This window comes from Corvus cornix, chromosome 5, assembly GCF_000738735.6.
Source record: "Corvus cornix cornix isolate S_Up_H32 chromosome 5, ASM73873v5, whole genome shotgun sequence".
Taxonomy (NCBI): Eukaryota; Metazoa; Chordata; class Aves; order Passeriformes; family Corvidae; genus Corvus; species Corvus cornix.
In genome coordinates this window covers 1,653,095-1,664,637 of record NC_046335.1, presented here as the reverse complement: position 1 = coordinate 1,664,637, position 11,543 = coordinate 1,653,095, and the positions used below count along the sequence as shown (strand labels likewise).

Sequence of the window (11,543 nt, the reverse complement as noted above, 5' to 3'; positions counted from 1 at the left end):
CAGCCCACACAATTCATGGGGGTGACCTCAGTGCTTTTGTGGGAATCTCAGCCCAATTACCAGCTGTCCAAAGGCTCCTTTTGCCAGCACTGATCCCACTTTCAGCAGAACTGTGCAGCTCAGTGATATTAAAGTCAGCAAAACTCTCAAGTATAAACCCATTTCCCAGGTTTTTTCATGAGGGAGTGTTCCTGAGGTCAGCCCTGCACGGGAACAACTGAGAGAGCCACAAACGAGCCACCAAACGTCTCACAGGGGACACCACCACCAGCACAGGTGTGAAGGGACTTCTTTTTGCCCCAGAATTGTGAATCCACAGCCCAAGCCACGTGCACACACTGCAGATGTGAAGTGTATTTTTACTCCCAGCAAGCACCTGGGAATGAAAAAACCTCAGCCCCAAAGCTTGATGTCTAAACAGCAACACAGAAGTTCTAAAGCAGCTGTCGAGACAAACAAAACACAGCAAAAACAAAGCAGAAAGGGAGCAAAAACTTGTCACGCTGGCCGTGTTTCCGAGGGTGACAGGTTCTGCTGTGCTGGGAATGCAGCACCAAACACAAAAATCCTACTGCAACTCCTGGATCCCACAGCAGGAAGGACATGGAGATTCCCCGTGGGAATCAGGGATGCAGCACTCGGCTGTGTTCCCATCACTCCCTCAGGAATAGCCAGGTTTAGCTCATTCTGTCTGCCCAGAGAGGGGGGATTTGCCCCTGGATCCCCTGGAATGTTCCAGGCCAGGCTGGACATTGGGGCTGGGAGCAGCCCGGGACAGTGGGAGGTGTCCCTGCCCGTGGCAGCGCTGGCACTGGATGAGCTTTAAGGTCCTTCCAAGCCCAAATCGTTCTGTGAGTCTTAGAGCCCTGAAATTCTCGTGACAAGAGCTTATGGTCCCTTCCCAAAAAAACCCCATTGCACGACTCTGCAGCTTCTGGAGCCCTGGGTCCATGGAAATGCAGTTTCAGAGGAGCTCCGAGGAAATGGTGTTTTGGGGAGAGCAGAGTGGCTGGAACAGAGGAACACGATCGCTCTCCTCGAGCAAGCCCTTGTGTCTCAGGGAGCGGGATCGGCTCGCTCCTAACGCACCTGGTGACTCCCAGAGCGGGGGATGGAAACGCAGCCCTGGTCCGAAAGAAACCCTGCCCGGGAAGGCGGGCTGGGATTGTGAGCTGGCTGCGGGAGCTCGCTGTTAAAGGCGATCTTTTGGCTGTACAGGTGCGCCTTTGTCTCTGTGCGAAGCACCCGGCCCGTAGCGCCCTTTGCGCTGCTGTCTCCTGATTTCCTTAAGCTTTTATTAAACGGTCCCTTTTCTTCAACTTTCCTTCAAATTCTCGAGTGAAGCTCGTTTTGGCAGCTGCGCGTGCGCGGATCCTTGCGCGTGCGCAGATGGCCGGGGGTGCGCGGATCAGTGCGCATGCGCGGGCGGGGACGCATCACCGGCGACCCCTCCGCGGGCAGGACCGCATCATAAATAGTCCCTCCTGGCGGATCACTCCGCCCGCGCATGCGCATAGCCGCCGAGCCCTCTTCTGAACGGGATTGTGATGTTGGATTTTTGCACGTTCCATCATTGTTAGGAATGGATTGTGATGTTGGTTTTTTCATGGTCCTTAATGTGAGAAAAGCTTTGCCTGGGTTCTGTAATGTAATGCTGTAGAATGTCTGTAGTTTGGGTGCTCAGTTTGGGAAGGATGGGGGGGGCTCTTCACATTCCTGGAAAATTTTATCAGAAGAAAAGAACCCGGAACCAGACGGAATGGAGCCAAGGAAAAAGATAAGACTGATAAGATGATACTCAGCAACTCCAAAGAATTAATGAATGATGCATGATGGTGATGAATAAAAATAAGCGATGTACTTTTAAAGCCGATCTTTTGGATGTACAGGTGCGCCTTTGGCTCTCTGCCGAAGCAGCCGGCCGTACCGCCCTTTTTGCTGTTGTCTCCTAATTGTCCCTTTTCTTCAACTTTCCTTCAAATTTTACAAATAGCGAACCTCGTGTTTCACAATTTGGGGCCCGTACGGGGATAAAGGCTCAGCTCTGGGATCTCCCGGGGAACCCAGAGCAGGGGGGTGCCCCCGCCCGCTTTTGGCGGCCTCGCTTTGTGCTTCCCGGCGGGGTCAGGGGGCTTTGCAGTCAAACACCCGGAGCGCAAGAGAGGAGACAAAGCAACAAGCAAGGAAAGAAAAGGCTCCCTGAGGTAATTAAACATGTAAAATCTTGTGCACCAAGACTCCGAGAAAGGTGAGTAGTTTATCTTTTCTCTTTTTGGGGGGAGAAGGGGGATGAAAGTGTGTGCATGAGACACGGGCTGGTTACCCCAGAGCTGCGAAGCGAGTGCGGAGCCTCTGAGGCTGCGGCTCTGCTCTGCCGCGAGGGAAGCAGTCAGTAAAGAGGCGAAGCCAAAGATAAAAGGAGTGAGAGAAGCCCCGGGTTAACTGGGACGGGCTTTCAGGGAAGGGATGGGACTCCTTGAAGGAGGGGAGTCAAGAATTTCCTAGTATGGGATCCGAGAAATTTAGGGTTTAAGACTGCCGGATTGAGGGTTCAAAAATTCGAGACATCCGGGCTTAACTGCTAAATGGAGGGTTAGTTCCGAGACATTTGGGTTTTGAGGCTGCTGGATTGAGAGTTTAAAAAAAAAAAAATTCAAGAAACCCAGGCTTAATTGTGCCAAATTGAAGATTACTTCAAGAAAGCTGGAATTTTGGGCCCAGGGGTGAGCATTGGCCAACAATTTGAAATTAAAAGGTACCTAAGTCTTGTGTGGTTGTGACTGATAGCGCTTGAGAAAGAGAAGTTGGAACAATAATAAGGAGTGAGTGAGAATGAATGAGAATGTATGTGATAGAAATGCTAAACCTTGAAATAGAACTTTATTTTCTGGAAGGAGGCATATTTTATTAAGAGGAGGGAACTGTTGTATTCTAGGAGAAGAAAGGGGAAAGAGGTGGTGAGGTTTGAATAGTTGTTTTGTTGGTTTTTATTAAAAAGGTGGGAAACAAAGGCCTGGGAAAGATAGATAAGATTCTGAGAAAATGGGACATAAAACTAGTAAGCAAGAGTCAGGGAATAAAAAAGGGAATAGAGGCGTGCCAGCGGAAATAGCCCAGGAAAGCCCTTGGGGAGTTATGCTGGCTAACTGGAATACAAACCCAAGTACAAAGGAAACGAGCAAAGTCAAAATGATCCAGTTTTGTATGTTTGGTTGGGCCGAGAAGGAAATAAGATCCGACCGTGTCTTCTGGCCCAGACACGGCTCTTGAAGTCTGGGTCTGTCAGGCTTTACGAGTAATTTGTAAATTCAAAAGAACTCGTTAACATAGAAGAAAGCAAGTACGCTTCATGCTAGGTAGGGAAACAGGAATAAGAGGGGATAAGAATTGTAAAGTTGTCCGAGACCCAAGGAAAGAAGCAAAGGGAAAGCAAGAAAGAGAAGGGCTGGGAGCCCCTGGAAGCATCGCCCCCTCCATTCCCGCCTGCCTCGCCCCAAGCCCAGGCTCCTGGCGCGGCGCGCCGCTCCCGGAGCCCGGAGGTCCCGCCTGTGCCGGCTCTCAGGCACCGCCCGCGGCTCCACCGCTTGTCCCAGCGGCGGCGGCTCCGCCGGTAGCCCCGCTGTTCCCGCCGCCCCCGCCAGCCCCTGCGGCTCCAGCGGTAGCCCAGCCCGCCGCTTTCGGTGTCCCTGTGCCCGCCCCAGCCCGGCTCTCCGCTCCACACCAGCCCAGCCCGCCGCTTTCGGTGTCCCTGTGCCCGTCCCTAGCCCGGCTCTCCGCTCCACACCAGCCCGCCCGCCGCTTTCGGTGTCCCTGTGCCCGGCCCAGCCCGGCTCTCCGCTCCACACCAGCCCAGCCCGCCGCTTTCGGTGTCCCTGTGCCCGCCCAGCCCGGCTCTCCGCTCCACACCAGCCCAGCCCCGCCCCTTTTGGGGCCCGCCCCGCTCCCGCTGTCCGCGGCCGTTCCAGCAGCCCCTGCCCCCGCTGCGCTCTCTGCCGCGGCTCCATTGAACCCGGCTTCGGCCCCTTAATAAAATATGCCTCCTTCCAGAAAATAAAGTTCTGTTTCAAGGTTTAGCATTTCTATCACATACATCCTCATTCATTCTCACTCACTCGTTTTTATTGTTCCAACTTCTCTTTCTCAAGCGCTCTCAGTCACAACCACACAAGACTTAGGTACCTTTTAATTTCAAATTGTTGGCCAATGCTCACCCCTGGGCCCAAAATTCCAGCTTTCTTGAAGTAATCCTCAATTTGGCACAATTAAGCCTGGATTTCTTGAAATTTTTTTAAACTCTCAATCCAGCAGCCTCAAAACCCAAATGTCTCGGAACTAACCCTCCATTTAGCAGTTAAGCCCGCATGTCTCGAATTTTTGAACCCTCAATCCGGCAGTCTTAAACCCTAAATTTCTCGGATCCCATACTAGGAAATTCTTGACTCCCCTCCTTCAAGGAGTCCAATCCCTTCCCTGAAAGCCCGTCCCAGTTAACCCGGGGCTTCTCTCACTCCTTTTCTCTTTGGCTTCGCCTCTTTACTGACTGCTTCCCTCGCGGCAGAGCAGAGCCGCAGCCTCAGAGGCTCCACACTCGCTTCGCAGCTCTGGGGTACCCAGCCCGCATCTCATGCACACACTTTCATCCCCCTTCTCCCCCCAAAAAGAAGAAAGAAAAACTACTCACCTTTCTCGGAGTCTTGGTGCACAAGATTTTACATGTTTAATTACCGCGGTACCTCAGGGAGCCTTTTCTTTCCTTGCTTGTTGCTTTGTCTCCTCTCTTGCGCTCCGGGTGTTTGACTGCAAACCCCCCTGACCCCGCCGGGAAGCACAAAGCGAGGCCGCCAAAAGCGGGCGGGGGCACCCCCCTGCTCTGGGTTCCCCGGGAGATCCCAGAGCTGAGCCTTTATCCCCGTACGGGCCCCAAATTGTGAAACACGAGGTTCGCTATTTGTAAAATTTGAAGGAAAGTTGAAGAAAAGGGACAATTAGGAGACAGCAGCACAAAGGGCGGTACGGCCGGGTGCTTCGGCAGAGAGCCAAAGGCGCACCTGTACATCCAAAAGATCGGCTTTAAAAGTACAGCGCTTATTTTTATTCATCACCATCATGCATCATTCATTAATTCTTTGGAGTTGCTGAGTATCATCTTATCAGTCTTATCTTTTTCCTTGGCTCCATTCCGTCTGGCTCCGGGTTCTTTTCTTCTGATAAAATTTTCCAGGAATGTGAAGAGCCCCCCCCATCCTTCCCAAACTGAGCGCCCAAACTACAGACATTCTACAGCATTACATTACAGAACCCAGGCAAAGCTTTTCTCACATTAAGGAACATGAAACAACCAACATCACAATCCATTCCTAACAATGATGGTACGTGCAAAAATCCAACATCACAATCCCGTTCAGAAGAGGGCTCGGCGGCTATGCGCATGCGCAGGCGGAGTGATCCGCCAGGAGGGACTATTTGTGATGCGGTCCTGCCCGCGGAGGGATCGCCGGTGATGCGTCCCCGCCCGCGCATGCGCACTGATCCGCGCACCCCCGGCCATCTGCGCACGCGCGAGGATCCGCGCACGCGCAGCTGCCAAAACGAGCTTCACTCGAGAATTTGAAGGAAAGTTGAAGAAAAGGGACCGTTTAATAAAAGCTTAAGGAAATCAGGAGACAGCAGCACAAAGGGCGCTACGGGCGGGTGCTTCGCACAGAGCCAAAGGCGCACCTGTACAGCCAAAAGATCGCCTTTAACAGCGAGCTCCCGCAGCCAGCTCCCAATCCCAGCCCGCCTTCCCGGGCAGGGTTTCTTTCGGCCCAGGGCTGCATTTCCATCCCCCGCTCTGGGAATCACCAGGTGCGTTAGGAGCGAGCCGATCCCGCTCCCTGAGGCACAAGGGCTCGCTCGAGGAGAGCGATCGTGTTCCTCTGTTCCAGCCACTCTGCTCTCCCCAAAACACCATTTCCTCGGAGCTCCTCTGAAACTGCATTTCCATGGACCCAGGGCTCCAGAAGCTGCAGAGTCGTGCAATGGGGTTTTTTTGGGAAGGGACCTTAAGCTCTTGTCATGAGAATTTCAGGGCTCTAAGAATCACAGAACGATTTGGGCTTGGAAGGACCTTAAAGCTCATCCAGTGCCAGCGCTGCCAGGGGCAGGGACACCTCCCACTGTCCCGGGCTGCTCCCAGCCCCAGTGTCCAGCCTGGCCTGGAACATTCCAGGGGATCCAGGGGCAAATCCCCCCTCTCTGGGCAGACAGAATGAGCTAAACCTGGCTATTCCTGAGGGAGTGATGGGAACACAGCCGAGTGCTGCATCCCTGATTCCCACGGGGAATCTCCATGTCCTTCCTGCTGTGGGATCCAGGAGTTGCAGTAGGATTTTTGTGTTTGGTGCTGCATTCCCAGCACAGCAGAACCTGTCACCCTCGGAAACACGGCCAGCGTGACAAGTTTTTGCTCCCTTTCTGCTTTGTTTTTGCTGTGTTTTGTTTGTCTCGACAGCTGCTTTAGAACTTCTGTGTTGCTGTTTAGACATCAAACTTTGGGGCTGAGGTTTTTTCATTCCCAGGTGCTTGCTGGGAGTAAAAATACACTTCACATCTGCAGTGTGTGCACGTGGCTTGGGCTGTGGATTCACAATTCTGGGGCAAAAAGAAATCCCTTCACACCTGTGCTGGTGGTGGTGTCCCCTGTGAGACGTTTGGTGGCTCGTTTGTGGCTCTCTCAGTTGTTCCCGTGCAGGGCTGACCTCAGGAACACTCCCTCATGAAAAAACCTGGGAAATGGGTTTATACTTGAGAGTTTTGCTGACTTTTAATATCACTGAGCTGCACAGTTCTGCTGAAAGTTGGATCAGTGCTGGCAAAAGGAGCCTTTGGACAGCTGGCAATTGGGCTGAGATTCCCACAAAAGCACTGAGGTCACCCCCATGAATTGTGTGGGCTGCTCCTGATAGCTGTTAATATGGAGATATTCCACTGTCATTAATTATGACTTCTGCTGATAATCATAATTAAAATATACATGCATGTGATAAGACTGGCATCAATCCTTTCCAAAGGCTTTCTCTGTTCCAGGCCAGAGTGTACCTAGAGAGGCCAAATCTCCTTTTTCAGAGTATTTTTGGGACGAGAAGCGGCGCTGAGGAATCCCACGCGAACGTGTCGAGGTGCGGATCCAGCGCTTTGCAGGGAAAGCTCCAGCAAACAAAAGTTAATGGTTCAGAAAAAATCCCAGTCAAAATGCCACTTCTCAGGAGGCTGCTGTGCCAACGTTCTGGTTTCAGGTTTATGAGGAGCTAAGGAGTGGTTTGAGATTTATTGGGAGCTAAGGAAGGCTCCATCCCGGCTGAGCAGCTGGGATTGCACGTGCAGAGATCATGGCCAGCATCTGCTGAGCACCCCAAAGAAATCAGCTCCAAATTCACCTCTGCACCCTAAAGCAGCCCAGCTGAGCAGCTCAGGTGCTCCCTGTATTTCCCAGTGCAGGAGGAACAGGCCTTGGAGCAGTTTAAAGTCCTGCTTCCTCCCGCCCCTCTCCAAATTAACTGCCCTGACACTAATTGGCATCTCCTCAGTGCCTGCAGCTGCTTCCAAGGAGCTCCAAACAAATGAACTCTTAAACAAGGTAGGGAGCAGCTCAGGGAGAGCTGGTGCCTGGGAACAGAGGAGCAAAGGACAGAGCTGGAAAAAACTGAAGTGCAAACAGCTCCTAATACCTCTGAAAGGAGAGAATTGAACTGTGGAGAGAATTAAAGTGTGGAGAGAGCAGTCCTGCCAATATTCTGATTATTTAGAGAGAGGGAGGTGCGGCTGCTTGGGTTCCACAGAGGAAATTGGTGGGAAAGGCTGGGAGTGGCTTGGGAGGTTTGAGGAAGTTCCAGCTCAAAGCTGAGACAGAACCAGGTGGGGGGACCTGGAAAATTCAATGCTGCTTTTCCTTTCCCGGCAGGAAAGGGGCAGCTCCAGGGCAGGGAGCTGGGATTTGGCGTTTCCAGAGGCGCAGCTGAGCCTGGGCAGAGCCATCCCTGCACCCTGGCTGGGGTGAGGTGTGCCCTGAGGGAGCTGCATCACCTGTGCCCAGGGAGATTCCAGCCGGTGCCCTCCTGTCCTGCACATCCCTGTCACACACATCCCTTTGCTGCTGTGCTCCCGGAATTTGAGGCACGGGAAGGGCTCCCTTCCCCCTCCCCTGGAAGCCATCTCAGAAGCCCGAGTGGCTTCTCCTTTCCTGCCTTCTCCTTGTCCTGCTCATTGTCTTTGCTCCCTCTGGTGTTCCCAGGCAGCTGCTGGCTCTCCTGAGCCAGTTCTGAATTTTGGATTTCTTTTCCCTGCATTTCCCACTGGGGAATGCCATCGGCTGCCTCGGGAGAGGAACCAGTGCAAGCTCCACCTCCCCTCCTCATGTCACCCTTGCGCCAGCACCTGAGCCAACTCCGAACCCCTTTTGACTTCCAGCCCCCACGCTTTTCCCTTTCCGGTGATTTCCAAGTCATTAACTCATTCTCAGGTCATGGTTTGGGGATTTCTTTTCCATCCATTAAAGCTCCTTTCTAGTTCAGGAAGCTGGAAGTTGGGGAGGATGTGACACCTGGGATTAGAGCCCCCATTCCAGCAGCATCCATTGCACCTGAACGTTGTGCTCGAGTCCACTTTAGACTCAGCCCAGCTTTGATTAAGTCTACCAAAGCTTTTGAGGCCATGAGATGTTGCCTGGAAATCAGAAAATGCCAAAGGGGACTGGAGATCCGTGTTGGAATCACGGGATCGCTGCTGCAGAGGGAAGGTGGAATTCAAAACCCCTTGTGAAAAACGAGGTTCACTCTCCTGTGAGAATTTAAAGAGTTTAATATAAAGACAATAAGAGACACATAAAATAAAGCAAAGGGATAACGGCCGGGTGCCTTGGCGCTCTGCCAAGAGCACCCCTGATGCTCGAGGTGAGTCCTTTTTATACCATTTTTACTGTCTGTTCTCTATTCATATTCAAACTTTTCCAGGAATTGATCTGCATGGCCACTCTTTGGTTCCGCCTTTTTAGAGCATGCGTATTCTTCTGCCTCGCGGTTTTATTTCTTTTGATTCTTGGGGTTGGGCCCGCTAGGTGAGAGTCGATGGTAGGGTGGATCTCTTAATTCTCCAGTCAGTCAGGGCTGATTGCAGCTTTGGGCCTCTTTGCCCCCCGGGCAGAGCGGTGATAGCGGCTCTGGGCTCTCCTGGCCGCCCGTTCTCCGGGTGGAGCAGCCTTTGGGCCCTTTTGTTCTCTGGACAAAGTGTTGATCAGCAGCTCCTCGGGCCTCATCCTCTGCTCGCTTGGAGGTTCTCTTACCTGCTCACACTTGCTAACATTCTTGCTAAAAAGAGAGAAAACTACATCCACACAGCAAAAAGCATTTCTAACATTATAAAATACCTACTTTAATACTTGCGAGAAGCCAATATTACAATATATGTTTATAACAGAGACCCCTCGGGGCAGTGTTTGTTTGCGTGCATTGTTGGAGGGTGGGATTTGCGGTGGAGATTTGCGCGGCGCTGTGTGTTTTGAGGGAGCGGGTCGGGGTGCGGTGCGTGTCGGTGTCAGCAGGAGGCGGTGTTTGCGTGCGGGCGGGCGAGGGCGAAAAGGGGGCGAGCGTTGGGTGTTGGGTGTTTTTAGTGGCGTGCGGGGGCAAAAGGGGAGCCCGCGTGTCTCTGTGTTGCCCAGGCTACGCTGCAGTGGCTATTCACAGGCGCGATCCCGCTACTGACCGCCACGGGAGCTTTGACCTGCTCCGTCTCCGACCTGGGCCGGTTCACCCCTCCTTAGTCAACCTGGTGTCCCGCAGCTCCCCGCGGGTCACCATATTGATGGCGGCCTTAGCTTGGACGCCCGCTCGGCACAGCGCACGGCAGCCCAGAACTCCTGGGCTCAAGCGATCCGTCGGGCTCAGCCTCCCCGGCAGCTGGGACTACAGGCGCGCGCCACCGCGCCCGGCGCTGCCAGCCCGCTCCGCCGCCGGCAAGAGCTTGTGCAGCGGTGACGTCACGGAGGGCCCGCCCACGGCCGTGACGTCACGGAGGGGGGAGGAGAGCGGGCTCGCCCACGGCGCTCGCGGCGGTGACGTCACGGGGCGGGGAGCGGGATCGGTGGTGACGCCGCGGTCAGAGCGCGCGCGCCGCGCGGTGCACGCCGGGAGGCGCCGTGAGCGGTATAAGGGGAGGCGGCCGCCGCCATCTTTCTCTCGGCACCGCGCAGCCATGGGCCACCAGCAGCTCTACTGGAGCCATCCCAGGAAGTTCGGGCAGGGCTCCCGCTCTTGGTCAGTGCTGCTCCCTGCGCTCCCCGGGTTGTGGGTGCCGCCTCACCCCCATGCCTCGCTCCCTTTCCCCTCACATTCCCAACCCCTTCCCCGGCGCCATCACCCGCCCTCCCTCACCCGCCTCTCTCTCTGTTCCCCTCACAGCCGCGTGTGCTCCAACCGCCACGGCCTCATCCGCAAGTACGGGCTCAACATGTGCCGGCAGTGCTTCCGCCAGTACGCAAAGGACATCGGGTTCATCAAGGTGAGCCCCGCGGCAGCGGGAAGGGGCTCGGCGGTGCCGGTTCCCGCTGACTCCTCTCGTCTCTCTCGCTCTTTTTGCAGCTGGACTGAGCGCCGGGAGGATGAGGCGACAGCCAGGAGCTCCCGAGGCGTCCCAGGGCTTTCCTGATACATCTGCAGCGTCTTGGCTTAGCCTTATTTAATAAATGGTCTCCTAACCCAGCTGATCCGAGCGTGTTTTCCTTCTGTGGAGGTTGTAGCGGCTTGTGGGGGTTCTTCTCGCTACAGTGCTGCCCAGGAGTGTGGGGGGCTGCCCTGCTGTGCTCGGCTTTCCAACCTCCCACTGTCCCGGGCTGCTCCAAGCCCTGTCCAGCCTGGCGTGGAACACTTCCAGGGATGGGGCAGCCACAGTTTCTCTAAAGGGAGCGAGTTTAAAGACACACTTGAGTGTGCCAGAGGTCTGGAATTAAGGTTCCCAAGTCCTTTAAAGGGGATTATAGTTGTCTGGGTGTTCTTCTGCTATTCAGTGCCATTGCTCTGCTCACACGTGGATTGCCAGATGCTGATCCCTCCTGGCTGAGTGCTCTGCAGATCCTGTGGGAATCTCCAGGAGCCTTTGTTTTGCCCCCATGGTTATTAAATCAATGAGCAGGGAATGGGAGCAAACCCAGGTGTGCCCATAGCAAAGCTGGAGGGCTGTGGGATTATCATGGAATTCCAGGATGATTTGGGTTGGAAGGGACCTTGGAGTCCATCCCGTTCCATGGGCAGGGACACTTTCCACCAAATCAGGTTGCCCCGAGGCCTGTCCAGTGGAAAGAGTCCCTGCCCATGGAACGGGATGGGTTTAAGGTCCCTTCCAACCCAAACCATTCCACGATTTGGGAGAAAATGTTACTGTCACCATGAGCTCACTGAGAGGGGATTAAACCCACAGTGAGGTGCAGGAGAGGAACAGTGACTCCCGGGACACTAAATAGGATCAATTCATGGTTAAAGCCTAATCACAATCAAAAAGGGATAAATGTTTAA

General features: G+C 54.0%; 1 protein-coding gene across 1 annotated transcript; it reads left to right on the top strand.

Annotated features, from left to right (window-relative positions):
* The first annotated feature begins 10,176 nt into the window (after positions 1-10,176).
* RPS29 (ribosomal protein S29) lies at positions 10,177-10,738 on the top strand. The gene is made up of 3 exons (XM_010409936.2): positions 10,177-10,289; positions 10,434-10,533; positions 10,614-10,738. The coding sequence occupies exons 1-3, from the start codon at positions 10,228-10,230 to the stop codon at positions 10,620-10,622; spliced, it is 171 nt and encodes a 56-aa protein (XP_010408238.1). The 5' UTR covers positions 10,177-10,227; the 3' UTR covers positions 10,623-10,738.
* The last annotated feature ends 805 nt before the right edge of the window (positions 10,739-11,543 follow it).